The following is a 26,810-nucleotide window of genomic DNA, read 5'->3' as shown; positions in this document are numbered from 1 at the left end:
TTCCTAAAGAAGAAGGTTAAAGGTCCATGATGGTGTGGTGACAGAAAGACAGCAGCATAAGGGAAAAGGCAGTAGAGTACAAAGGCATAGAGCTCTCTCAGTGTGGACCATGCAATTACTCTACAATTGCAGAGGCTACTCACTGAGTGCAGCCTAAAGTATTTCATGCTACTGTGTCTTCAACTATCCAAATACTCAACAGGAAATACCGGAAAGTCCTTGTTCATGTTTCGATGGAATACCATTATTCCAGTTGTTGCAATTAAAGAGTTAACGTAGAAATAAAGTAAAGATGCGAACATTTCTAAAAGTTCAATGCACGTCTGAAACTCATGATATAAGAGATGCATGAGGCACACAATACAGCAGAGTAAATTAATAAGTATCTATCTGTGAATTTCAACTTGTAGGACTTAACTATGTCCTTGTACAGGTTGCAGAAGAGAGCAAGAGGTCTGCAACATTATGGGAGCAAATAATGCTATTACACTAAGAGTTTCAGAGAGCAACCTTAGAGGATAATGCCATCTTTCAAAATTATAATTATGTCAGCATCTTTACATCAGTGTTGAATAGAAATCAGATGACTATGTAACCGCTCTTTAAAAAGGTACAGTTTGTGAGAAACTGTGACTGAGTGATGGTGCTGTGTTTCTACACTGTACAGGTAAAGAGAAGTGTGCACATACTTTAATTCAAGTGTAGGGTCTTCCTTAATTATATATTTAATTTATATATAATTGTGTTGTAGTATAAGCCCTGTTTTTCTGCATCAATGCTGGCTTTACATAAAATAAATAAAAATACGTTTTGGATTTAGTTTCTAATATATTTAAAATAATTATTGGCATATGAGCTTTACATATCCTCTCATGAACTCCGCATTAAGTGTCCTTTTACTGTTAATGAAGAATGCAAGAATAAGCTATGTGAGGGGTAAAATGGTAAATGGTAAATGGACTGTACTTATATAGCGCTTTATCCAGTCTTTAAGTCCCCTCAAAGCGCTTTACATACTACATGTCATTCACCCATTCACACCCATTCATACAGAGCAGTGTGCCTTACTCTAGGACCTAACATTCACACACATTCACACACCGTTGGCCATGCCATCGGGAGCAGCTCAGGGTTAAGTATCTTGCCCAAGGATACACCGACATGTTGACTGCATGGGCTGGGATCGAACCCACAACCTTCTAGTTGAAAGACAACCACACTCCCTCACAGCCACAGTCGCCCCTAATGTGCAGCGAGCCGGTCATCATTGGGAAATGAACCCCAACAGGACGAGCAGGATCCAAACGCAGAGCTGAGGAGTGTTGAATCCCCCTGAAGGGCTTCGTCTCCTCTTATGCTTTCCTTTCCCGTCGGCAGTCCAGCCATCATGTATCCAAATTGTGTGTGAACTCTAAATATGTATCAATGAATATTTAAACTGATGCTGTTTGCAATCGGAGGAAAAGTAATGTGTTTTCTTGACACAGCTTACATTGTTACATTTGTTGTATTTCTTTCTGATTTCTGATTGATATGATTAGACTCGCTCCTAGAGACTATGTTTATAGCGTCTTGCAGCATTTTGTTAAAAATAAATAACAGATGATAGAATGTTCACAGCAACGAGTATTTAACTATTTAGCGTCATAACTTTCACTAAGAGATAGCTGCAGACACACACTCTGTTCTGCAGACAGACATCGCCCTGCAGACAGTTAGTTGCACTGGGCATTTAAGTACAGTTCACTGGAGAGGAGAGCAGGGGGCTTCAGGTATTCAGCCAGGCGACTGGATGAGTCAGCGGCAGCTTGAAATAGATACTGCAGGCATGGCCTTGATCACACTTTTCCCCAAATGAATCATTTATCAAACACAAACACTGCCGCACAAAAGTACCGCTTATGCCTCATCTCCTGTTTAAATTGATAAGACAGCCTATGGAAAAATGCGCCATGTGTGTATAAACACTGTGTGTGTCAACAGCTTTCGGCGGAACATTGGCAAGGACCAACCAGCATTGTTCCCTGGAGCTTTGTGTTTGTGTGTTTGTGTGTGTCAAGAGGTTGAGAGCTTTCATTTTGGCCTGGTTATGTTTGCAGAAGGGCGATCAGGCCTGGTGCCCAAAACTAGTCGGTGGAGCCAACCGAATCTGGGCAAATATGCAATTCATGCATCCGCGTGCACGCACACACAAACACACAAATACTAGGAAATTCAGACACACACACACACAGTCAAACACATATGATGCAAACAAACAAACACGATTCCAGGTTTTCCTTTCCTGTCTCTCTTTGTATTTCTCTCATTCAGCCGAAGACAGATACGCCCACGCGCAAACACTCGATCCGCCACAGAAAATCATCATTTGTCCTGGTTAAGAAACAGGTTGCCTTTTCATCTTTCAGTTCATTTCAGCGGGGAATGGCCACGTGGATGAAAGAAGCCTAAATAAAAGGCGATCTCAGGATGCCTGATTCAGGATGAATCTGCCAGAGCTCGGCAGTCCCCAGAGGCTGTAATGCTTTGACTCCTATAGACTGCAGGGTGGCTGAAGGGGAGCACTTTAAATGCTAATGCGCCTTTATGATAATAGATCACAACACAATGCAGAATCGGACTTAGCATCGTCGATGAATCCCACCAATAACCAGCGTGTCCCCACCATTCCCTACTCTCCTCATACATATCCATCAGCCGCAGACTACACACACAAAACGAGGCCCCACGCTTAACACTCTATTACAGACAAACATGCATGATATTATACTGCAAGAAAAGGATGAAGGGAATACAAACTAGCAGGGGTATACTGTATATGATGAAAGCGCCAGTTCTCTACTCAAGGAGAGTAATCCTCTTGCAGGCTGACTTGAAACTCTCAGCTGCTTCCATACCAAAATGCTGCTTGAGTTTACGGCCTGCCAATGCAGCCTGGGGGGAATCACTGATCTGACTCTGTTGTTCATATGAAGGGTGTTTGCCGTGGTGGCAGAACATCTCTCCTCCCCCTTCTCTCTCTCACCCCCTTCCTCCCCCATCCCTCGCCTCCCTTTCTCCTAAAATGGGACACTGGAAGTGAGTATAATCAGGATTACCCTGCACAAACCAGTCAGTCACACACACACACACACACACACACACACACACACACACACACACACACACACACACACACACACACACACACACACACACACACACACACACACACACACACACACACACACACACACACACACACACACACACACACACACACACACACACACACACACACACACACACACACACACACACACACACACACACACACACACACACACACACACACACACAGAAATCCATGTGCATGCATCCAGACACATACAGAGCTGCAGTGATGAGAATCTCTCGCCCACCAGAGGTTTTCAAACATGCAGAACTGCAGATATTCGCATCTCCTGAAGGCGAAACAACACAACTGCAGTGTATAGAAAAGAGCAGCTCTGGTGGAAAAGGGGATGGAGCAGATTCAGAGGGTGAGAGGGTGGAGGGGGGAGCAGCAGAGAGCCTGTACAAATGCAAAGGGGGTCGGAGAGAGAGAGAGTCTGGATAGACAGTGAGGGACAGGCAGAATGGATGGCAGAGAAAATGAAAGAATGAATAAAACAAGAGAGATGAAATTAGAAACGGACATCGCTGTCGGCCAAAGAGGAGGCTGCTAGTGTCAAAGACAGAGACATATAGTCAGGGGAAGAGGAAGGGAAAGAAGAGTAGGTAATTGGATGAGAAGGGTGATGGGAGATGATGAGGGCACAAAAATTCTCCCCGACCATAACCTACCACATCTCTGTCCATTAGGCAGTCTACAGAGCAGCAGCTCATATCCCGTGGCCAACCACAGGGCCCTTACATTGTACAACACTGCTATTAGTGTTGGTCTACCATTATATAAAATGATGAGATGAAACACATCAGGGGATGAAAAGACGTTTCAAGGCTTCGGTCAGTGATGGAAAGCTGCCTCTCTGCTTTAGTGGTTGGTGGACCTTTTATCCAATGAACCGTGTTTTGAAAATACTTTTCTGCACTTAACAGCATTTTTGGCTGACGTGATCTATCATACAGTGAAGCCCTGCGCCAATAGTGAATTGCAGGAGTGTAGGGCTTTTGGAGCATACTGTCAAATAGGCAGAAGCATTGAGTTATATTTTTTCAGGTACAGAGTTGTGTGAGGGAGGATTTCTCGAAGGAAATGTCCCAATCTTTTTCTTCACATGTTTCTGGTGGCCGGCATTTGGAGCACTTAAAGGATTGAACATGCTTGAAATCATCAGCACAAGAGATCAACATGTGCTTTGCTGAGGAAAAGTTAAAAGCACAAGCCTTTTAACATGAAAAATGTAAGTGGACTGTATTCATATAGTGCCTTTTTTCCTTACCAGACAAAGGCGCTAACAGTAGACTAGAGCAGGCATGTGTTAAGGTAAAGTTTTTTAGAGACATAGATACATTCAGCAGTCTAAACGTTTGGATTCTGAATCAATCTCTGATGCATTTGATAAGTTGTTTTGTTCCCATTGTAAGAAGGCTAACACTATAGAGCTCTCAATTGATCAAGGACAGTGCTGCCTGTGTCTCTATGGCAACACATTTTGATCACTAAAAGGACACTTCGGTTGTAATCTGGGGTAATCTGAACATAATCCTCACAGCATCAATATAAATGATGATACCGTTTTTTTCTGTCATATACAATGACCACAAAGTAATGTCAGCTTTTGGTGAAATTTGGTGAATTAAATCGATATACAAATCATAAAACAGCCCAGCTCCTTGATTTGCAACATTGCCCACAAAAACCCACTCACACCAAAGATACCTAACACCATATGTCAAACTCTGTTGGTTGACTTTTTGATTTATATTAATTTTTTTTATCAAACTAGTTTATATAATATCGCACACCACACACTGTTGCTATCTGTGTGCTATTGGTCTGTATTGCAACATGTAAAAAGTATTACATTATGGCTACTAATTCCCAATCTGGGTGTTGCTTTGGGTCAAATATTGTTTCATCCATCACTGTCTTATATTCTATTTCTCAGTTGATTAGGAATTGTCACAGAGGCAACAGGGGACGTCACGGTAAACAGATCTCAGTAAGAGAAAAGTTTACACAAACAGGAGGAGGCCCACACGGCCACACACACTGAGAGGCTTGCCCTCGAGGTGTACTTTGTGTGGTAATGTGCTTTAGATTGGGGCTGTGTGTGGAGAGATGACGGCGAGGTAACAGATGGACAGGAGTCTATTCCCTGGGCTACAAGCCTTCTGCTTACCACACAGCTCTGCCAACTCCACAATCCTCATCCATCTCATGCACTTCTACACTGCCTCCACCACCACTCCTCCGACATCCCATTTCATCTCTATTGTTTCACACCATCCTGTTGTGTTATTGAACTCGCCACCACCTCCTTGTCCTCCATCGTACTTTTTCTCACCTCTTTTCAACCTCTTCCTCCCTCTTTATTTCCCTTCCTCAATTTCCCCTGCAGTAATGGGTGATGTGCCAAACTGAGGCCTAATTCCCTGATTTTCCTTCATGTAGTAACAGCCCAAGCCATCATCCTTCTATTTCTGCTTCCTTTCCAGCTGTGCTGGTCAGAAGCCAAGTGCTCAGATCCTGGGCTTGCAGCCACATGCTGCAACTTTACTTCATGGCATGTTATAGCACCACATTAGAAACGTTTTTATCCAAGAGCACATTAGATTAACACCCTTACTCTGCCCAGGAAGTGCAGTGATTTCAGAAAAAAAGAGATGCTGAAGTGCCCGTCAGCTAGCACGCTAGCTAGCCCTCTCTGTGGCCAGATCACGCTCTGTCGCACTCAAAGGGACTATAAAAAGAACAGTGCACTGCAGCCTGCTGTGAAGGCAGGGTGTGGCATGGCTCCATTGTCCCATCTACAGCTGACAGCCCAGGGAACCAGAGAGAACGGATGAAACCAGGTTTGTGAACGTGGAAATAAAAGTGCCACTCGAGTGGAAAATAATGGAGAGGTGTGTGTGTGTGTGTGTGTGTGTGTGTGTGTGTGTGTGTGTGTGTGTGTGTGTGTGTGTGTGTGTGTGTGTGTGTGTGTGTGTGTGTGTGTGTGTGTGTGTGTGTGAGTGTGTGTGTGTGTGTGTGTGTCTCACCTCTAATAATGGCCAGCTTTGCAGTGACAGACACCTCCCCTTCACTGTTGCGTGCCACACACTCGTAGATGTTCTCGTCTCGGGGTGCTCTGAGAGGCTGGATCCTCAGCACAGCACCGGCTCCCTCATCAAACTCTACAGTCTGACAGCCAGAGAAGCACAGGAAGAAGGCATTAGTAAACAGATGGATTATTATAATAACTAGAATTTTTAGTATAATGTATCATCAATTTAGCATAGTACCCCGTTACCAAAATAATGTGATATTAATCATTATAGTGTAATATTCTATTGATTGCCTTAAGGAAATTATTTTTCTTTTTTTTCCTTTTTTCCTTGCCCTCCCCTTCATGAGGTCAAGCACAGGTAGCGTTGCTGGAGCTGCCGGAGATTCAGTGGCCGTTTCTCAATCGCGAGGAAACTGGCTTCCAACCAATATTTCAAGGATACTACGTCATCGAGTGCCGCCGAAGGACTGTTCCAATGTCTAGCATACTTGGAATTCCACCGAAGCCACGTCCTTGGTTTGGGGGTAATTTCGAGACTGCACATGGGTAGACTTCGCGTCCTTCAAATCCCCACAATGCTTTGCGGAGAATGGCTGAACCGACGCAGCACAGCACACATTTAAATGTAAGTATGTAGTGGCGTAGAACCTGTGTTGGTAAATATGTTACTTTGTTGCATTTGTTATCACCAAAAATGTGTTCCGTGAAAGTAAAGCAAGTTCATAATTAGATAGACATCGTGAGGTATTTATTTACGGTACAGTTTATGTTGAAACCGTTAGAGAGAGTGGCACACTTGTTAGCCTGTTCCATTCTTCTTTGTTTTCCGAAGCCGTGGCTTGGAAGTATACTTGCTTCGTTTCTGAAGGAAGTGACTTGGAAGTATGCGACTACCAAGCCAGTATCCTCGCGATTGAGAAACGGCCAGTGTCTTCGCAAATACACTTTAGCGAAGTAGATACTTACTTTTGGCCTCTCATGAGATTGAGCATTGTTGAACAGCCTGCTTGATTGCATATAGCTCAGGGATAGCAATATGAGCAAAGTATCATGCAATCTGCTTCATATTTTTATGTCCATGTTGAAAAGTGCCCTTTAGCTCATTTGCAATGAATAATCTTCAATCATCATTGATTGAATTATTTTTTTTTATAACTAAACTATCATTTTGTAAACTGCCCTGATTAGCTCTTAAGGCAAACATGTGCTAAAAAGACTGACACCACTGTTGTGTCTGTGCTTTATCTTTAGGAGGCTGTGGCTCAGTGGGTAGTGCACTGAACTTCAAATCAGGGGGTAGCAAGTTCGAGTCCCACTGAAGTCAGCATGTCGTTGTGACCCTGGGCAAGACACTTCACCTCAAATTGCTCCGGTGGGGATTGACCACAGTACCGAGTATGTAAGTCGCTTTGGATAAAAGTGACTAACAAATGACATGTAATGTAATTTATGTAATCTATAAGCAAGATCAAAGGGTTAGCTTAGCTTAGCAGCTTATTGGAAGCATAGCCATTTGTCTGTAATGCTATGCTAAGCTAGTCAACACACATACAGTATATTGGTACATACTCAGTTTGTACAATCTTGTACAAAGATAGGGATATCGATTTCATGAAACTAAGCAAAAAAGCCAATAAACCTATTTCACATAAACTTAGAAGATAGAATTCAAAACCGAAATCTAACAATTATATCAAAAGCAATAGCAGATGAATACAAAAATATCTACTGAATCATAATCTAGGCAAAGTAATTCCAGCTGTTTTCATTCACACATCAATGCATCTTGATTACTGAATAAACTGCTCTGTATTCATCATGCTGCTACAGTAGGAGTTGAGCTTGTGCATTGTGACAACCACCTCGATACGCTGGGAGTTGACCTTCTTGCCCTTCTTGTTCCAGTAGACAACAGGCTTGGGAATGCCACTGGCCTGGCACACAAATGATGCCACACCCCCTGACACGCCGATCTGGTCTGTGGGCATCTTGGTGAACTTTGGGGAAGCTGAAAGTCGGAGAGAGGGAGGGAGAGGAGAAGGGAGAGAAAAACAAGCATGAAAATTGATACCTTTACCCTTACATCAAACTGACTCCACAGCTGGCAACAACCCCCTGCTGACCACACCCCAATTCACTGCCAGTGGCCAGTCAGGCTGACTTGTGCTCTTATGGCTGCGTGTTGTGCTTACTTCCTGGGTATCATCTAGAGGACATGTTGAAGGACTTCCTGTGGGTCATAAATAAAAGATGGGGTTGGGCTTCAGAGGAACATCTCTCTCTCCCTCCCTCCCTATCTCTCTCATTGCCTCTCGCTCTGCTCCAGGGTGGGCTACCCTCGCACTGCATGCAGCAGGCTGTCATGACACATGAGTGTTTCACAGGTAGGCGAAGTGTTGGCTGCAGATTTACAGCATATAATTGGTTTTAATGTATTAATATCAGAGGTGTCATTTTGTGCCTGCAGTCTAAGACATATACATCTAAACTTCAGATTCTGATGATTTTAGGAAATACAATGTATTCACCAAAATTAGTTTAGTTCATTAATTTCCAGCTTTGCTCTAGAGAGAGGGATGATAGGAGAACTATTTGATCTGTTATGATAAATCTGGTGTGGGTTGAATAATCGCAGCAGTTGCCTTCTGTAAGAAAACAGCAGTTTCCGAGTCAGATATTTAGCCAACAGTACTGAACCTATATTTTTCACAGTGGCTGAGTCAGATAAATCAAACAACTTCATGCACCCACCCTTGCTATCCGTCTGTGGCCTGTTGCCATGGTGCCCAGCTTAACTCCTCCTCAGCTACAGATTCACCGCTATCCATCAGGGTGAAGTCAGGATGACCCTTACCATAGCAACCTGGGTCCCTCCTCCCACTCCCCCAGTGTCTGGGTGGGTGAGGTCCTACTGTGTTGATTCACTTCTACTCTGAAGACAGAACAGGAACAAAAACCCGCTATCAAGCAATCGCTAGCACATTCAAAAGCCTTTTTGCACGATGTTTCCGCCCCTGCTCACTTTAGTGGCTAACTGGCACGCAGACTACCTTATAGTTTCCCTGCAATGCCTTAACAGTAACTGGAATAACACTGGGCCAACGCTTTTCCTGCGCCTGCTACAATGTGCTGTGCCTCTAAAGACCTACTCTGAATGTCAGCAATAAAGTGGTTTCATTATATGCTTACCATAATCCTCAACAGGAAGCTGGTAACATATAGTCAATCAGAACAAATGTATGCCCAACATTTTAGAACTCAAGAGGGGGATATTTCCTGCCTATAAGACTCTTAAAAAGGCTAACAGGGTATTGAGAATTGCATTTTCCCCCTGCCAACAATGTGAGAATGTTAACTATCAACAGGCTAAAGGAAATGTCATGGCTGAAATCGGTCTTTTCCTGGCTATAGGATTACGAATGAATTTAGTGTGCTTCTAACGGCTTCTACATGGGTTTCAGTGGCTTCGTGTCCAGAAATGTGTTCTCTTAAATGCGCTTCAACACCAATCCTCATACAAACCTGACCCCACTGGAAATGTTACCACTTAAGCTTCTTCTAAAAGCCAGGAGGAAAGCACTGCAAGGCACCAGATCTGGATGGATTTGCTCCGAACTGAAACCTGTTATGATCGGCAGGTTCTAGAGAAATGTCTGGAAAGTGAGGGCCTAATGAAAAGCTCTGCCTCTTTAATAGTAGGTTTCACTCTGTTGAACTGGAACGGGCAGGTCTATCACTGGTCTGCCAATGAATCACCTTTGTAACCTGCAATCATCTGTCTGACGGACTGAATAACGCTGGGACAGGAAGGCATAGTGTAATATCGTAGTTAGGATGCCATTTGAACAAAAAAAGTCTTTGGTACAGGATTCCTTTGTCATTTTGGAAAAGTTATTTTAGGGATATTATTGTAACTCATGCTGAAATGTTGTATTAACTAATGCCTTAAAGAAGCAATACTGTTACCACAGCTGTGGTCTGACAAGCCTTTAAGCTGCTTTGAATAATGCATCCCTTCCTGTTTTTGTGTCTTAGCTGTCAAATCTGCTTGCATCTTACAGCCAAATGTGTCCAACAAAATAAATGCTGTGATTCAAAGATGATGAGGACAGTTGGAGGATGCTGTGTCGTTGAAGGATGGAAATTTGAACCCATACGACAAACAATTGAAAGGAACTATTCCTAGCTTCATTTGCATGGTTCTAACATTGTTTGTGTTGAAAAGTTAAAGTAATAGATCATTTTAATGAGGGAAATATTAGAAATGTTTTGCATAAATGTCCCACAATTAAAGGATCATGTCTGAAATGAATTAATTCATTTTCTAAAAAGGTGGAAGAGATTTGATTTTAGTCGTTTGATTTAGAGAGACAAGAACATCTCACAATTGAGGACTCTAAGCTCTTATTCTGTAAACAAATATTCACAAAAGGGTAAAGTTGCAAGAAGAAATAGCAACATTGAGCATGAGCAAAGCATTTTTTTTTGTTGAGGGAATTATATATTTCTGCACTTTAATTAGCAAGCTCTGCAGGAAAAAATGTTGTTAATGGAAGATTTTTTTTTGGATTGTTTTCTTTTATTGAGTACACTAGGGAGATATGGGAGATGGAGCTTTTAACAGCACTATCTATTCTGCAGGGATAAACATAGGTAGTCTAAAAGCAGAGATAGTCAATACTACAACCTTTTAAGTTATTTGTTGTGTTATTCTACCTCTCCACTGAATATTAAAATGTTTCAAAGGATCATGGCCTCAAATTGCTTATATGGATAGAAAATGAAAAATAGATTAGACAGTCCCCATTCCTAACTGTGTGAAGTGCTATCTCCATCTTTAGCCTGTATCCTCTTTCCATGGTTATATTTTCTTCAGAGCAGTGATGGCGTATCTATCTGTGTGTGTGTGTGTGTGTGTGTGTGTGTGTGTGTGTGTGTGTGTGTGTGTGTGTGTGTGTGTGTGTGTGTGTGTGTGTGTGTGTGTGTGTGTGTGTGTGTGTGTGTGTGTGTGTGTGTGTGTGTGTGTGTGTGTGTGTGTGTGTGTGTGTGTGTGTGTGTGTGTGTGTGTGTGTGTGTGTGTGTGTGTGTGTGTGTGTGTGTGTGTGTGTGTTTGTGGACTACTGAGGCAGGACATTTGTGGAAATGTTTTAATCAAGGAGATGATGAGAAACATGCTGATGAGACCTCCCGGCTTATCAAAACATATTAACAACGTCCATAGTCCAGAGCTGATTGCATACCTTTATGCCTCACATATACTGCTTTAAAATATGCAGCTCTACTTGAGAAAAAGAGACACCAAATGATCTTACAATCTAACTAATTTGATAATCAATTGATAAATCATTAAATAAAAATGCTTTCTGCAGAAATAGAAAATACTGTTTTCAGCGTCTCAATATGAAGATTTCCGGACCTTCTCTGTTTTTATTTTTGCGAGGGAGTAGTGGTGCTCAATTAATCGTATTTAATCGCAATTGCGATTATGGCTTGCAACGATTACGAAAACAACGCAATCGAAATAAAACGATGATGTTTTTATTATTATTATTATTAATTTTTATTTTTTCAAATTAATTTTTATTTGTATTGTTTTTTCAGGTGAATTATACAGGGTAATCAACTGTTAAAAACATACTGTTCACATGTTTTTTCTCCGATAAATGGAAGTTTTCAAAGTAAATGGATAATCGTTTTTAATAATCATGATATCAATTATTGACCCAAATAATCGAGATTATGATTTTTGCCATAATCGAGGAGCCCTAGGAGGGACATTTAAAAAAAATGTTCACAGACTAAACAAGAAAAGTTATCTGGAGATTAATGTATAATGGAAAAAATCAATAGAATATTTAAAAATAACATGGATGGTTGGATAGACAGTCATACCTGGTGCTCCACACACACTGCTCAAAGGGCCAGTTAGCAGGATAATGAAAGGCAGCAGCAGACCCAGGGGAGAGGGGCTAGAGCGGAGCCCCAGGATAGGCCTCCTGCATCGGGCAAGAGCTCCATCTGTCCTGGACAGAGGCATGGCTCCACCGTGGGTTGGTTGGAGATGACGTAGATACGGGTAGGGCTTCACTCAACAAGGGTAGGCACTCTGCTGAAACAGAAAAAAAACATGAAGGTCAGCTGAAATGAATGAAAGGCATCTCTTCCACCTCTGATTCATCGTACTGCTTTTAGAGCGACATCTGAAATGTCAGTGCACCTAGAGGAAAAGGAAACACATACAATATTTCATACAGATATAGAGAAAGCATCCTCATGAAGAAAATTAAAGACAAATTCATGCTAATGCAGGATTAGGTCTTTCGATTTAGCCAGAGCACTTCTGATTTGGGATTAACAGCTCAAGCAGGCCAGCCCTGACTGAACTAATACCAGAACAATAGAGCCACTGCTCAACAACTAAGAACAAGGAGAAGACTGAAATAGTTTTCGCCGTACTGCTTCTGTATTAATAAGTCTCCTTTTCTAGTGAGCCGTGAAATGAGCAGAAATGATACCGTTTTAAGAGTTGTTTTTTTCTCCCTGAGACAACCCAATAATTTAATTTAACTTCAGCTTCTTAGCATTCAGTATTTCACTGCGCTGGTGGCACGTAGAAGTGTTAATGCAATAATACATCCGGACTGTTCTGCCGTAATGGAAAACACTTAAACAAAGAGGATTGAGGGGTCAGTAGCAATGCAGCAGAATTCAATCACACCAAATGTATCAGAAACTGCTGCTTTATTGGATATTGCCCCTCTTGTTAATCCTGAGCCTTCTGAGAGATCTCCGTCAGTGTCCTCTCTCTTTCCTCTCATAAAGACACTCACACGACGAGGCACGCATCTGGAAGTCTGAACATAATTCCGCTCTGTCTGCTTACAGAGACTTAAACAAGCTGTGTAGAAGCTCCCTGTCTGAGAGTCAATAAGTTCACAGTCCTATCGAGCTCTCCCGACCCCCGCCCCCCCGCCCGATGTGTCAGAACCCAGGTGGGGAGGCCAAATGAGAAGGGAGCCTTTGTTAACCTGTCATATATCACATAAATACATGTCTCCCTTAAGTACCAGCGCAAGATAACATATATGCTCTAGGGGAGAAATAAAATGCATTCACAGGTGACAGGCCACATTGTGAAATGCACATAAAAATGTGCAAGCACCCATGAGCGCGCCTTCAGCCTGACACCTCCGATGCATGGGCAGAAATGGAAAAACAGGGATGGGGCCTACCTTGATTCGCCTTTACTAAATCAAAGGGGCATTTCTGGTGAGTTCCATATTCAAAGACTCCTCCAAACACTTATTGGGCTAATGACCTGCTCAGACACATTACTATCTGCCAGCTCCTACACTAAGAATAGCTCATTTGAAAACATGGCCGCCTATCTGATGAGGGCTCATTTTCGCACCGCTTTGCCCTCTTCTTATCAAGCTCTGCGTAATAGAGGTTGAATAGAAAAGCTTTCAGCGTCCCCTTTTCAATTGAACAATGTGATAAGAAAAATCAGATCAGGGCTCATTCAAGCACTATTGGCAGCATGTTAAGTAAATTCTCCTCTTACGGAAACTCAATTTGCCACCGTTAATCTAACTAGGAGGACTGCTCTGCGTGGAGCCACATGGTCTCTGAGACATTAGGTACAGCTCCTAGGTTGCAGTGTGTGCTTCCTCTGTCCTGTGTTGTGGATTAGCTGGGGCCTTTAGATTTCTATGTGACCTCAGTCTAACCATATCTCTCATTCTCACTTTATCCCCCCCACCCTCCCTGTTGTCTCTCACCTGCTGACAAAGCCCTCATTGCTCTACCTCCACTAAAGTCGCCCACTAATCCTTAATCTTACCCACGTCTCACTCCTGCATTAGTCGTCATATTCCTGAAATCTCCTCTTCTCCCGTCCCACCTCATCTCATCCTCTCATCCCCTCTCCTTCTCGCCCCCCCCCGTTAACCTCTTCTCTCTCATATGCCATCTCCTCCACTGCCCCCTCATTCATCTGCTTCTCTTCCGATACACTCTCTAACCCCTGCTTGTTTCAGAATCCTCTTCCTCTCCCCCCAGCTGACCTGCTCCAGCTGTTGTTGGTCCATTGACACAGTTCAAACAAAAGGGTTTAGAGAGCATCCTGCAGCTGTGGATGTTCAGAGAGCGAGCCAAGACAGAGACACAGACGGTCTGGGCAAGTCTGCGCTTTGTGCTAATGGCGTTTATCTCTTTCAAACCACGCTCCTTCTCTCTGGACGAGAAGATAGAGAGCAGCCAATGCACTTTGCTTGTCACAGGAGCAGAATTAAAAAGGTGTAAGCATCCTGTGAGAATATTCTTATGACTCACGCCTACCTACAGCCCCCTCACAGTTATGACAACCTGCTCTCCACCATCATCTGGCTCAGCATCCACAGAGAAGGCAGCAGGAGTTGGTCTTATTACCTTTGCAGCATGACAACACAGATGGTCAGCCAGACAGATAGATTGATGGGGGATACATGTGCTATTTATTACGGGGAGGCTGATAATGACACCATAGCTCAGGTGGTGAAATGTACACCGGTTATTGTGCTCCATCACGCTGATGAAATAACATTGTTTGTTTAGGTGGCATCCAACCTGCCCCTGCTCCACTGGGAATATGACATGTTTTGTTTTTCTCACCTCACCACACCCCACCCCCCCCCCCCCCCCCCCCCCTCCTTTACCCATGATGCTTTACACCACAAGTGGGTTGAGATGGTCTCACAAGGCCTGTCTCCATGACAACGAGCTACGATAGAAAAGACCAGATCTGTTTCCTGCGGCACCATGCTAGCAGTGAGATAGTACACCTGATAGGAAGCTTGTGTTCTTTTTATTTCTTTAAGCTTTAATACTGATCCAGTGCTGAGAGCCTATGTGTGTTGTGATGCTTGAGGGACCCAGCTCAGCAAAAAAACAAAACATCAGAAAACTTTTTTTATTTATATTTTAAGGGAACACGATGGAAAGGGGAAAATAAATATCTGTGCAGTGCAGTGCACCAAAGGGTTTGAAAAATAACATAACATTCATGGTCATTTGTTCTCTATCAAACTTTTGGAAATGATTCTGAACCCATAACATAGACTTATATATATCATTCAGAGTAAAATAACCTCGTCTTGAATTATGCATGGCTTTTTGAGCCATGGACAGGAAGAAGTTTGGAGCAGTAACCGTATATTATTCAAGGAGGGGCTAGGACTGACATTACCTCACGTTAGTTCTGGATCCTGGAGGTACACAACACTCACGAAATGTGGACACACACACACGGCAGATGGCAAAGCATCATGGGGAGATTGGCACTCGCTCTCACACTTCCCTTCTCACTCTCTTAAACACACAGCCACACACATTTACAGCCACACACACACACATTTACAGCCACACACACACACACACACACACACACACACACACACACACACACACACACACACACACACACACACACACACACACACACACACACACACACACACACACACACACACACACACACACACACACACACACACACACACACACACACACACACACACACACACACACACACACACACACACACACACACACACACACACACACACACACACACACACACACACACACACACACACACACACACACACACACACACACACACACACACACACACACACAGGATCAGAAGCACAGGATGAAGCAAGGCTTACTGCAGGCATGAGCTGCACCGCCCTGGTTACATTTTTAGCAGTGAAAATAAACTATCTAAGGCTCGGCTCTAACAAGAAAACACACCTGTCACTCAAATAGTGCGATTCTTTGCCCTGAATATAAATGACTCTGCAGGCTCGGTGCTTCGACTAAATCTCCATCAGTCTTAATGCAGCAGGATGCTTAAATTAGGACTAAAGTCGCTAAATATCCAAACCGATACAAACAATGTTATCATGGGAAGTAATGACACTATCAACAACCCCAAGCGGAGGCAACTATTTTCATCACTGGTCTGAAACTATAAATAGGGGGACGCTGGAGTTTCAATCACATATGACTCATGCAAATTGCAATCTCACACCGACCTGTGGGTACGGAAGGAAAGCCTTTTTATGTCATTACGTCTTTAATTACTAAACTAAATCATAAAGGAAATTACTAATGGAACAGATACATCCTTATCTTACTTTCTGCTTCACTTATATCTTACGCTTCATTTATAACATATATTATTATAATAAAGAATCATTGTTGGTAATCTGAATTCCTTCTATTGGCCTCCTGGTTCTGGTATAAGGTACAATCATTGAGTCTTTTTTGTTTATAATGTTTTGTTGCATTTAAACGTTTTTTTTTTATTCATGTTGTGAGGATGTTACTTTTCCACACTTTCCATTTCCTTTTTTGATGAGAATGTAGGTATTCAGGTATTGTGGAGCGTGCACTCCTCTGTATGAGGGCTTTCAAATCTCTCTTTATAGTCCCCTGTGTCTCTAGTCTGGGACGTTCCCTTTTAATCTTTATTATGTGATCATCAGAAAAACCAGCATGATGTTCCTATTATCATGAAATAATGATATCCGAATCACAAAAATAGCTTTCTTGCGATTGGGAGAAAACGGAATGTAAAAATGTTATCCGCCCACGTCCTCTCTGGCTCTCTCTGGCAGGGAGTGTGAGCTTTTCTTGAGGCCACATTTGAATTAACTAAACACCTGCAGCTACCAGGGTATAACACATGTTCAGTAAACATTTAAATACATTGAAATGCCTAACTTCTGCTGATGCAAGAGATTTTCTAAACTATATACTTTGATCTGGCAATCCCACTGCACATCAGCACCTCAGTAGAATGACACCAGCGTGACAAATAGCACATTACTAAGTAAAACTTTCTTTACAGTTTTGTTTATCACAACTCAAAACAACACTTTGATTCGTCATTAAGGAACAAAGGAATTTTTGGAGAAAGAAGCACGACTCAAACCTTCTCCCTTGTCATAATTTGCCAAAAAAACAAGTTTCTATTTGACCTCAATCTCTGCATGTCTAGGACATAGCAAAGCTGCTGCAGCCCAACAATAGTGCGGCAAACATACACCCCCACATCTTAAAGGCACACCAAGGTCAAACAAACCAACACATCTAGAAAGAGGCATCCAGTAATGGGTGCATTGGCTTCGGATGAGCACAGCAACAGATGGACTGGCTCCTACAAAGCAGGAAATGTATTACAAAATAAAAGTACATATATGGCAGATTATCAGAGGGGATCAGAACAGAAGCAATGTTGTAAAAGTGTTGTAGGCTGAGTGAAAGTCACAGTTAGAGCTGCGATGAGGAATCAGTTTCCGTCAATCTTAACCCTTCATTTAAATTAGACACTGTTATATCACACATCAAAACATTTAGCCATATTGGTGGTAATATATTATAATGTTCATTTAAATTACATTAATTATTCTCTAACCATTATTGAAACAACTAATGGTCCTTTAATTTATCTCTAATGTAGGGCCACCTGTTTTCTGAGTTGCTACATTCAGCCACTAACTGCTATGCACACCACAATAAAAGGAAGTCATTTAGACTAAATCTAAACTAAATGTTTTAAAGAATAAGAACAGCATATAATGTATCAGCTATAAATACTATTTCAAGTCTTGCTTGTAAAAACAGGCCCAAATGTACATCACAATAACAGTTGAATGGTGTGTGTTGCATTTCTAGTTTTTTTTTTTTAACTTAGGTGAGAGAAAATAAAGGTATGAAGGAGTTAGTGTGAATGTGCTGACAAAACATGTCCCAATTTTGGTTTGAGTTGGAGCTCTGCGTCACCCTGTTGGGTAAAAACCTCATAGCCTCTATTACGGCAATTTTCACGCTTTGAAATAAGTTGAAGGATTACTTGCTCCTCCAGGAGCTGAGTCAATTTTGTAGCCCCCTTAGGCTCATAAACCTCTTTTAAACCCATTTGGGTAATGCCAAAAATGCAATGTCATCCAGCTAAATCATGGCTGGGTTTTCTTTGATGAAAAATAAATTGACATTTTGCAGATACAGTTTCACCTGACAGGCCGAGGTTTTCCCCTGACAGCATGTCCACATGCAGACACCTACGCAACGTTCATTCAACTGAAACGACGACAAAGAGCTCACAAACACCCAAACATATTCTGTAATTCCTTCGGAAACCTCTCTCCCTGTTGCCTGCACTTCAGAGGCAGCCGATCTTTTCTGCAGCGGCTCATTACGCAGGCTGATGGTTGAGTCCTTGTCAACTCACTGTCCAATTAGCATATCTAAGGCTGGCACAGACTCTTATCCTTGCAGGAAAGAGATAACTGATCCATACTGATGTCCACATAGTTATGCACTTGCATGTACATCCCTAATTGTTAAACAGCTCTGACATATGAGAGGGGAAGCATTGTGTAAATGTTGCGATTAAGGGGCCGGTCCTTAATTGAAATGTAAGCAACACTTTTGCTTCTTTACATGAATCAAAATCACTGTCAAGATAATTAATAAATTATCACGGGTTGAGTTTTGTTCCTGTCTGAACTACGTAAGTAACATACCTACCCACCCAACGTCTGTTTTAACATGCAGCTGTCTTCGCCCAAAGCTTCATCATAATTTCTTAATGAAATGAATGATTACAATTCCACACACACACACACACACACACACACACACACACACACACACACACACACACACACACACACACACACACACACACACACACACACACACACACACACACACACACACACACACACACACACACACACACACACACACACACACACACACACACACACACACACACACACACACACACACACACACACACACACACACACACACACACACACACACACACACACACACACACACACACACACACACACACACACACACACACACACACACACACACCAATTAGTGAGCTTCTTCTGGAGCAGGACTAAGCTCCCTGACAACGGAGAACACCTTCATCTTTCTGGACGTCATTGTCATCATCACCATATTTCAATTGCGCTTCATTAATGAGACATACCAGCCATTTCCCCCCTACCTATTTCAGCTGTTTGGCAAAACCTACACATTAGTTGGGAGACATGTCGGGTTGTGTATAGCAGATTTGGGGTCTGATGTTAAGCTCGTCTCGATACTGATAACAGTCGCCTTGAGAAAGACAATTTTCTGTTTTAATAACCTCACATTGATTGATCATTCACATAAAATCATCCAGTGGGGTGTCTTTAATGTAAGCTAAGTACATGCACTTCAAATGGATTCATCATTTTATGGATTCATATGAATAGCTTTCTTTGCAATAACACAACAGACATTTGAAATGCCAACACGCAGCAGACTCAACACCAAACAGCTTTAGCTGAACCACCTTTTTACTGGTTCCCACTCAGGTGCTGCAATTTTGAGGCAACACTTTATTCATTCTTTGCTTATGTAAAATACCTCCACCCCCTTTGGGAGCTGCTTATTAATTTTCTGGAGACACACTGTTATGTTTGCCCATGATCCAATTCTCTCCTGTGAATTTGCGCTGCCATGGTATCACCTGTCTGGATTGGTCACATGATATGTCGTCCACTGAGAGCTCATTATCTGACAACTGCAACACTGCTCTGCAACAACACTGAAATCCTCTATAGAACATTCACATATGTTTCACACACCTTACTGTTTGGTATGCAGTATTTAGTAAAAACCTATTTAATCTCAGAGAAATAGAGTCAGAAAAAGGCTGATTAAGTCCAGCATAAGCAACGAAAGAGAGATATAGTCATAGAAAATGAAGCAGTACTATTATAAAAGACTAAAAACCATAAAAAACGTTGCAATGACGGAAAATCTTTTCATAAAGTAGGATAATTTAGATGAAAATAAAAGCAGTTATGTAAACCCATAGACTTCTGTGATTAGGGAAGATCATTTATTGGATACATTTATATAATTAAGATGAAAAATAAAGTGGAAATTCTGACAGTTAAAGAAATACTAGAGGTTGGGAGGCTCAAGATAAGGGGTTTAAATGGTGAAAGTGAATATTGTTTTCAGGATTTACTGACACCATACATGATCATTAACCTTAAGAAATCACTGCTGAATAGATGTATTACTGATTTCTGAGGCTGCATGTGCTGCAGAACAAATCCTATTTGCTACACAGGCGAGCAGCCTTAGCAGTTCTGTCACTAACCAGCCATTGCATGGCTTCCTGATGGAGATGAGATTTGTGACGCCAAATGAATTTCTCCTTGAGGGACGATAAAGTTGTGAATAGAATTGAAAAGCGGAGTAATGGGGTAGAAAAAACGCATTTGTCCTCCTTCTCATTGCCGAAATCAGACGGAGATTGTGTCTCGGGAAGTGAAGAGATTAAATGCTTGTCAACGGTAACAGACTTGCGCACGCATGCTTTCCACCAATGACTGGCCATTACTCTCACTTCCATCCAACAAATACTTCATCCAACCTGACATCCTTCAGCACCGCGCAGACAGAGCAATCATGGATTGCCACAAACAAATGTGGGGCTGCATTCAAGAGACATGTCAACCACACACACACACACACACACACACACACACACACACACACACACACACACACACACACACACACACACACACACACACACACACACACACACACACACACACACACACACACACACACACACACACACACACACACACACACACACACACACACACACACACACACACACACACACACACACACACACACACACACACACACACACACACACACAAGAATGAAAGAGTCTAATCTTCTAGCTTTCGTTTTTCTATCTGATGATGGAACAGATCTGTAAGTTTCCTGGACAGTGTCCATTTTCCATCCTGCATGGTAAAGGTCTTTCAGTAGAGCAGAGCTGTTTCACTGGAGCAATAAAGATGTTCTTTCACTAACTGGCATACGGAGGCGTGCCAAAACCTCGTCTTTTCTTGCATCTATAGAGCTGACTGCAACACGAACACTTTGTTTGTATAGGTGGCACAGGTAGCTGTATTTGATAGGATCATTTAAAATGATGTTGTAATCATTAAGCTCTGTAATTGAACATATTTAGATACCTTAGGTTCTAAACAGCCGCTTTAACTAAATCAAACATGTTTTTATAATTTAATCTGATCAACTTTCTTCACTGGCCTATTAAGCCTTACATAATTTGTAACAACATGAAATATGGAGAAAAAAAACATGAGTGAAAAGTGAATGCTTACATTTCTTAAGCACAATAACATGCTAACATTTCCCTAAAAGCTGATATGGTTTCATAAAGTTATTACAAATCATGCTAAGGGTGACATGAATGTCTGTAAAATGCTCTATGGCAATCTATTTAATAGACCAATGGGCTAACCAACAACTATAGCAAGGTTAAAAGATAAGACAGATTCCCACTAAGAGATATAAAAACCTAAGCTAACGTAATCTGCTGTACTTTGCAAAACAACTTTTGAAGCTTAGTCTTTATGCTTAATTCCTTCACAATAATTTTTCTCTCACTGTTCTTATTAATGTTCAAAAGATTACGTTTCACGTTTTAGTTCAACCAAACCGTTTTTTCTGCAATGTCTATCAGCCATGTTGCTGCTTCCAAACTATAAATTGGATCTCCCCTCTGCCATCAATTCAGGCGAAATTGTCCTCCACCCCATTCAACTCCAGTCCATCAAACAGAGTGCTCAGGTTGAGCTCATCAGAAGACCATTCATCATGACATCAGGATCTTCAACATGTCCTTCTTCCCATCGCTACTACCAGTGTCTAGACTCTATTGACTGGTGTTCTACCGCTTCACTACCCCCTTAAAACATATAACGACACGACGGGGTATAATCGCTATGACTTTTCCCAGAGACACTTTAGACTCTCTACATACATACATACAATGTTACTGCCTCCAATATAATTCATATGCCTCTATCCCAACCGATAAAGCAAATCCAAATGACATTTATATTTTATTTTGCAACATATTGAAAATATCAAGCCCAAATGAATCCACCCAGCCAAGCATTCACCAAGGAGGAAGTACTCACTCCAAGTGTTGAACATTGTGGAGGACTTGCCAAGCACTTGAAGCAACGTGCATCAAATATTTTTTAGTAGCCTACATCTATTAGCGGCTAAGTCTATACTTCAAAAGAAAACGTTGACCGCTCTTACTCCAAGTTCTGATTAGGCAGTTTTTCTTCTGCTTTGTCAGCCATCTTGTCAGTCAGACCCTTCCCTTCTAATGACTGCTGTCAGTCAGGGATGTAACTGTCAAACTGAGTCAATGGCTGCACTTCCCACTCCCATGATTGGATAATGAGCTGTGTGCATCAACACATTAAGCCATTTTCAGTGCAAATGTTAGCAGAATGAAAAGCTCACAAAATATGTTCCTGTGTCATTGTGCATAACATTTCAGCAAAATGGACTCTATAGAACTTTAGATGACAATGGATTCAACACTGGTTTCTTATTCAGGAGGAGAAGGAGTTGAAGTAGAGAGGAGGGTTGACCGGAGAACAGCGAGGCAGTAACAGCAGCAATGGGGAAATTATGCCCTCTTTTGCATAAGGGAGGAGAGGAGGTGGAGGAGGGGGAGGGGTGAGAAGGAAGGAGAAGATGTCTTCAGACGTGGCAGTTGTGATGAAAAGAGAGGCGAACGACTGAAGACATGAGGTGGAGAAGAGAGGAAGAGGAAAGAGGTGGGGTGTGTGTGCATTATTCATCCCTGCTGACACATCAGAATCTCTGATTCATCTGGAGAAGGGCATCAGTCAAGTCACAACCTATCGCTTTGCCTTCACTCATATGCACTCATATGCACACACAGAAACACAGACACACCATCAACACACGCACACACATTTGCAAATGACCTCCCTGTGACTTGAGAGTGTCAACAACAGACTCGGATTGATCTCTGCACAACAAGGTTATCAGTTTAATATTTCAATGGAAATATACATGAACTATATCGAGCTAAGGGAAACAAACCAGTACAAATAGGCTAAGAGGTAGACTTTTACAAACATGGTATTTGGAATATTATTGAAATAATTTTCACATAACTGAAATGTATCTTTTAAAAAATGTTGTTATCTTTATTATTATCTTTGCCAAACAAACTGAAATTCAATGTTAAGAACATTTAGAATTTTTTTACACCATTTTTGTGTAATTGTTGTAAATTGACTGTATGTTTTCCCATATCAAATTATAGATTGGTTCCTGTTTAACGTTGATAAATTAAATATACTCGGAATCATTCATTTAGCTACCAAAATTTGGAAAAACAATAAAACTGAACATTCTATTTACATAAAATGTCATTAAAAGTCCAAAAACATTTACTGGTGGTGTATTTCCTCATTAAGGATAATGAATCTCCAGAGTCCTTTGGTTCAAATTGTATTTGGATCAAAGTTTTAAGCAATCAAAAAATATATATTTCAGTATCTTCACGAGTATTTCTCCTTTTTTTGACCCACTGTTTTAATAATTAACTGTATTTCCCAGTGCTAATGGGTTCCTTCTGCATGCTGTATGCCTTGTTTTCAGCAGCTCCTGAATAAACAAGTACAGAAGCGCAGCAGACAGTAGCTCTCTGTTTGGAAGGCTTTAGAAAAGGTCAATTAATATCAATGCCTAGACAACAACAACTTTCTGTCTGCTTGTAATACAGGTGGCTACGCTCGCCGCATCAAAGCCTCCTTCTTTCCAGCTGACTGGTGCAACATAGCTAATGGGGAGTGTACACAGAGATTCTGACAAAAACCATGGATGGGCATAACACGAAACACAAGAGAGGAAAGTAAAGAGCAGAGCTGTTAAGGCTAATGCTGCTGCGAGGATCAGGGAATAAGACTTCAATAAGGCCTTTGACGTGAAACCAAAGCTGCTCCACTGGGAGCGCACGTCTTTTGGCATGTTGAATTCTGGGTGGATCTCAGCAGTGGTATCTGCTTAAGAGGCGCTGGAAACCATTGAGACCCATGGTTGAACCCTGTGAAAAGCTATTTAAGAGAGTACATGGCATCACACATTTCATAAGCCACTGCTCCTAAAAGTGCCTAATACCTGTGGGGCCGAGCATCTCATGGCTCAGGAAAGAGCCTATTTGATGTGTTTCTCAGAGACTAACAGAGGAAATATGCCAGTTGAGTTATTCTACCTCCACATAGTGACGTTTCCCTGTCATAATACCTTTATCCACGACCCCGGTCTTCAGATGAAGGTGGTTAGGCAGGGGGAATGTGAAAATACAGAGGAAAAAATATGTAAACTGCTAAAAAGAGGTATCCAAGTGTAAAAATGACTGATTCAAATAATTAGGGATGTGGAAATGGTCTGGAACAATAACCAGCAAATGCATGGTGCCCCAGGGAAAATCTCCCATCTGTGTGTGAGGAGGAAGACCTCCCTCAGATTCACCACGACAGTGGATGTTCCAGTTTACACAGGCCACGCAGCGGAAATACAGAAAACCTAAACAGGCATTTGAAGTGTACATGATTAAATCCCAACAAGCAATAGCCCTCGGAAAATGTGTCAGGATGAATCGATGTATCATTCAATTACACTCAGCCTGTACGCTTGAGTGGCTGATTTAACTGCAAATCCTATGCGTATAATTATAGACATATGAAAGGTCTATGGACTACAAAACAAATCTGCCTATATGTGCAGATGGGATTGTTTTAAGTAAAGCCTGGGAGTAGCAGATGCAGCAGATACTCTATTGTCTAGAAAACAGTCTTGTTGAATTAAATCCATTTGCTTTGCCACCTGGCACCTTCCAGAAGAAAAATCTCTCTTAAATTAGAATATTATCCTTTATGGATTAATAATATGCATTTGATTGCCCCCTCAAAAGTGACATTACATTAGCATAATGGGATTTCTACTAATCTTAACATCTTTACAATAATACCAGGACTTCCGCTTTTTAAATACCCTTGACAATCTATAGGCTGCAGGTGCTGTATTTATTTATTCATGAGGGTTTTGGTCCACAATGTTTTTATCTGTATTGTCTTTTCTTTTTTTTACTTAAATCGGATTTAACACCAGACTCATACATGGAGAGTGCTTTAAAAAGGGCAACTAGAAAATAAGCCACTTTAAACGAGAGTGGATGAGGAACAAAGGCTTTGCCAGTCTGCCCCGGTCCCTCATGCTGCCCAGCCAACAATAAGGAGGGGGGTGAGGGGGGGCGCGAACTCACAGCGGTGATGCCAAGCAGCCTGCTCTGCACAACCCCTCGGTCTGATATCACCCAAAACTCCCCAGTGATCCTGACATGAAAAAAACAAAAACAAAGAAGAATCCGGGTCACCCTTAGCATGGCTTAACGTTGAAATTTCACCAGGGCAGGCATATACAATGAACTCCTTATAGTTTCCAAAAAGGATATTCGACAAGTGTAAATACCCCGCCTGGGTGGGGTACCATTAAACAGATGAGGAAAGATGCTGGTTACCTGGGTAGGAAGTGCTCCGTCTTCTTTACTGTCTGGTAGATTCATGTGGGTGGATTTGCAGCTGGAAGCTTCCTCGGAAACAGCAAGGATGAATGTAATCCGTCGGCAGCGGAGCTCCAGTCACAGAAAGGTCTGCCTTTGTGGGGGATGCATGCACACATCGCCGGTGTTTCTCTCCTCACCGTGCTGGCTGTCGACAGAGCTCTCGAAAATGCAGCGGGTCACGGGCTGCTCCTCAGCCCTTTTTGTCGGGAGAGCATTGCCGGTCAAGCGGCCTCAGATACTGCTGGTTGATGTCATTGATACTCCCTGCCTTCTTCCTTAATGCCCTCCTCCTTCCCTCATGTCCTCTCCTCCCCCTCCCCGCTCTATCTCTCTCTCTCTCAAACACACACCGGAGCTCTCCCCCCCCCTCCCCCCTCCCAACACATGACGTGATGCAGGAAAGATCTCCAATAGCAACCGTATCCCCCATCACCCCTATTTACCCCCATTTCCAACCCCAGCTCCTCCAGCTCTGGCTGCATGCTGACTGCTGCAAAAGAAGTAGAGCTGAGGTATAGGCCGGCCCTGTGTGTTGGTGACTGATTTTTACACTGTGCTCCCCGGGGGCCAAAATGAAGATAAGCACCTTGAAACCCCGTAGATTCCCATAATATAGAGTCTAATTATAGCTGCTGGCAGGAAGTCAGAGCCCATATCTGCTCCTGCAGAGCACAACTCCAAACTGGATTTCAGCATGGACACTTATAAATGTAGGGTGAACACCACTCATGGTGGGACATTGGGGGAATATATTAAAAACACAGGAGGTAGATTCAAGTATAGGATAAGATAAGGTTACTTCTTTTGAGGACAATAGATGAGAGGATAACCTTACCGTTTGATGTGCTCAGTAGTAGTCCGTTTATCAGGTTTGCTCAAAACCAATGCAGTATATTACAGGAGGTCTGCTGTTTAATTTGATTAAAAACATGTTTTAGAAATGTGTTGATTCAATTTCATGGTCATTTTTTTGTCAATTATAGGCCTACTGCCTCATTCTCGTGCACCTCATTTAATGAAAGCATAGACAATTTTTT

The 26,810-nt window shown here is 42.1% G+C and overlaps 1 protein-coding gene across 25 annotated transcripts in view; it reads right to left on the bottom strand.

The window, feature by feature from the left end:
- The window catches only part of LOC307018952 (receptor-type tyrosine-protein phosphatase S-like), a 72,309-nt gene extending 46,246 nt beyond the window's left edge, over nt 1-26,063 (bottom strand). For 8 of the 25 annotated variants that reach the window (XM_079649476.1, XM_079649498.1, XM_079649497.1 and 5 more), the window contains exons 1-4: nt 25,729-26,063; nt 12,087-12,300; nt 8,054-8,202; nt 6,187-6,328 (exon numbers count right to left, since the gene is read on the bottom strand). In XM_079649476.1, coding sequence (XP_079505602.1) covers nt 6,187-6,328; nt 8,054-8,202; nt 12,087-12,231 — 436 coding nt within the window. In that variant the 5' untranslated portion in view covers nt 12,232-12,300; nt 25,729-26,063. Of the gene's footprint in view, nt 1-6,186; nt 6,329-8,053; nt 8,203-12,086; nt 12,304-25,473; nt 25,544-25,728 lie in introns of all 25 variants that reach the window. The other 17 variants (XM_079649481.1, XM_079649482.1, XM_079649484.1 and 14 more) reach the window with 6 other exon arrangements.
- Nucleotides 26,064-26,810: the final 747 nt, after the last annotated feature.

This window comes from Notothenia rossii (genome assembly GCF_949606895.1).
Source record: "Notothenia rossii genome assembly, chromosome: 9".
Lineage (NCBI taxonomy): Eukaryota > Metazoa > Chordata > Actinopteri > Perciformes > Nototheniidae > Notothenia > Notothenia rossii.
The sequence above is the reverse complement of the archived record's forward strand: the minus strand, read 5'-3'. Positions and strand labels throughout refer to the sequence as shown.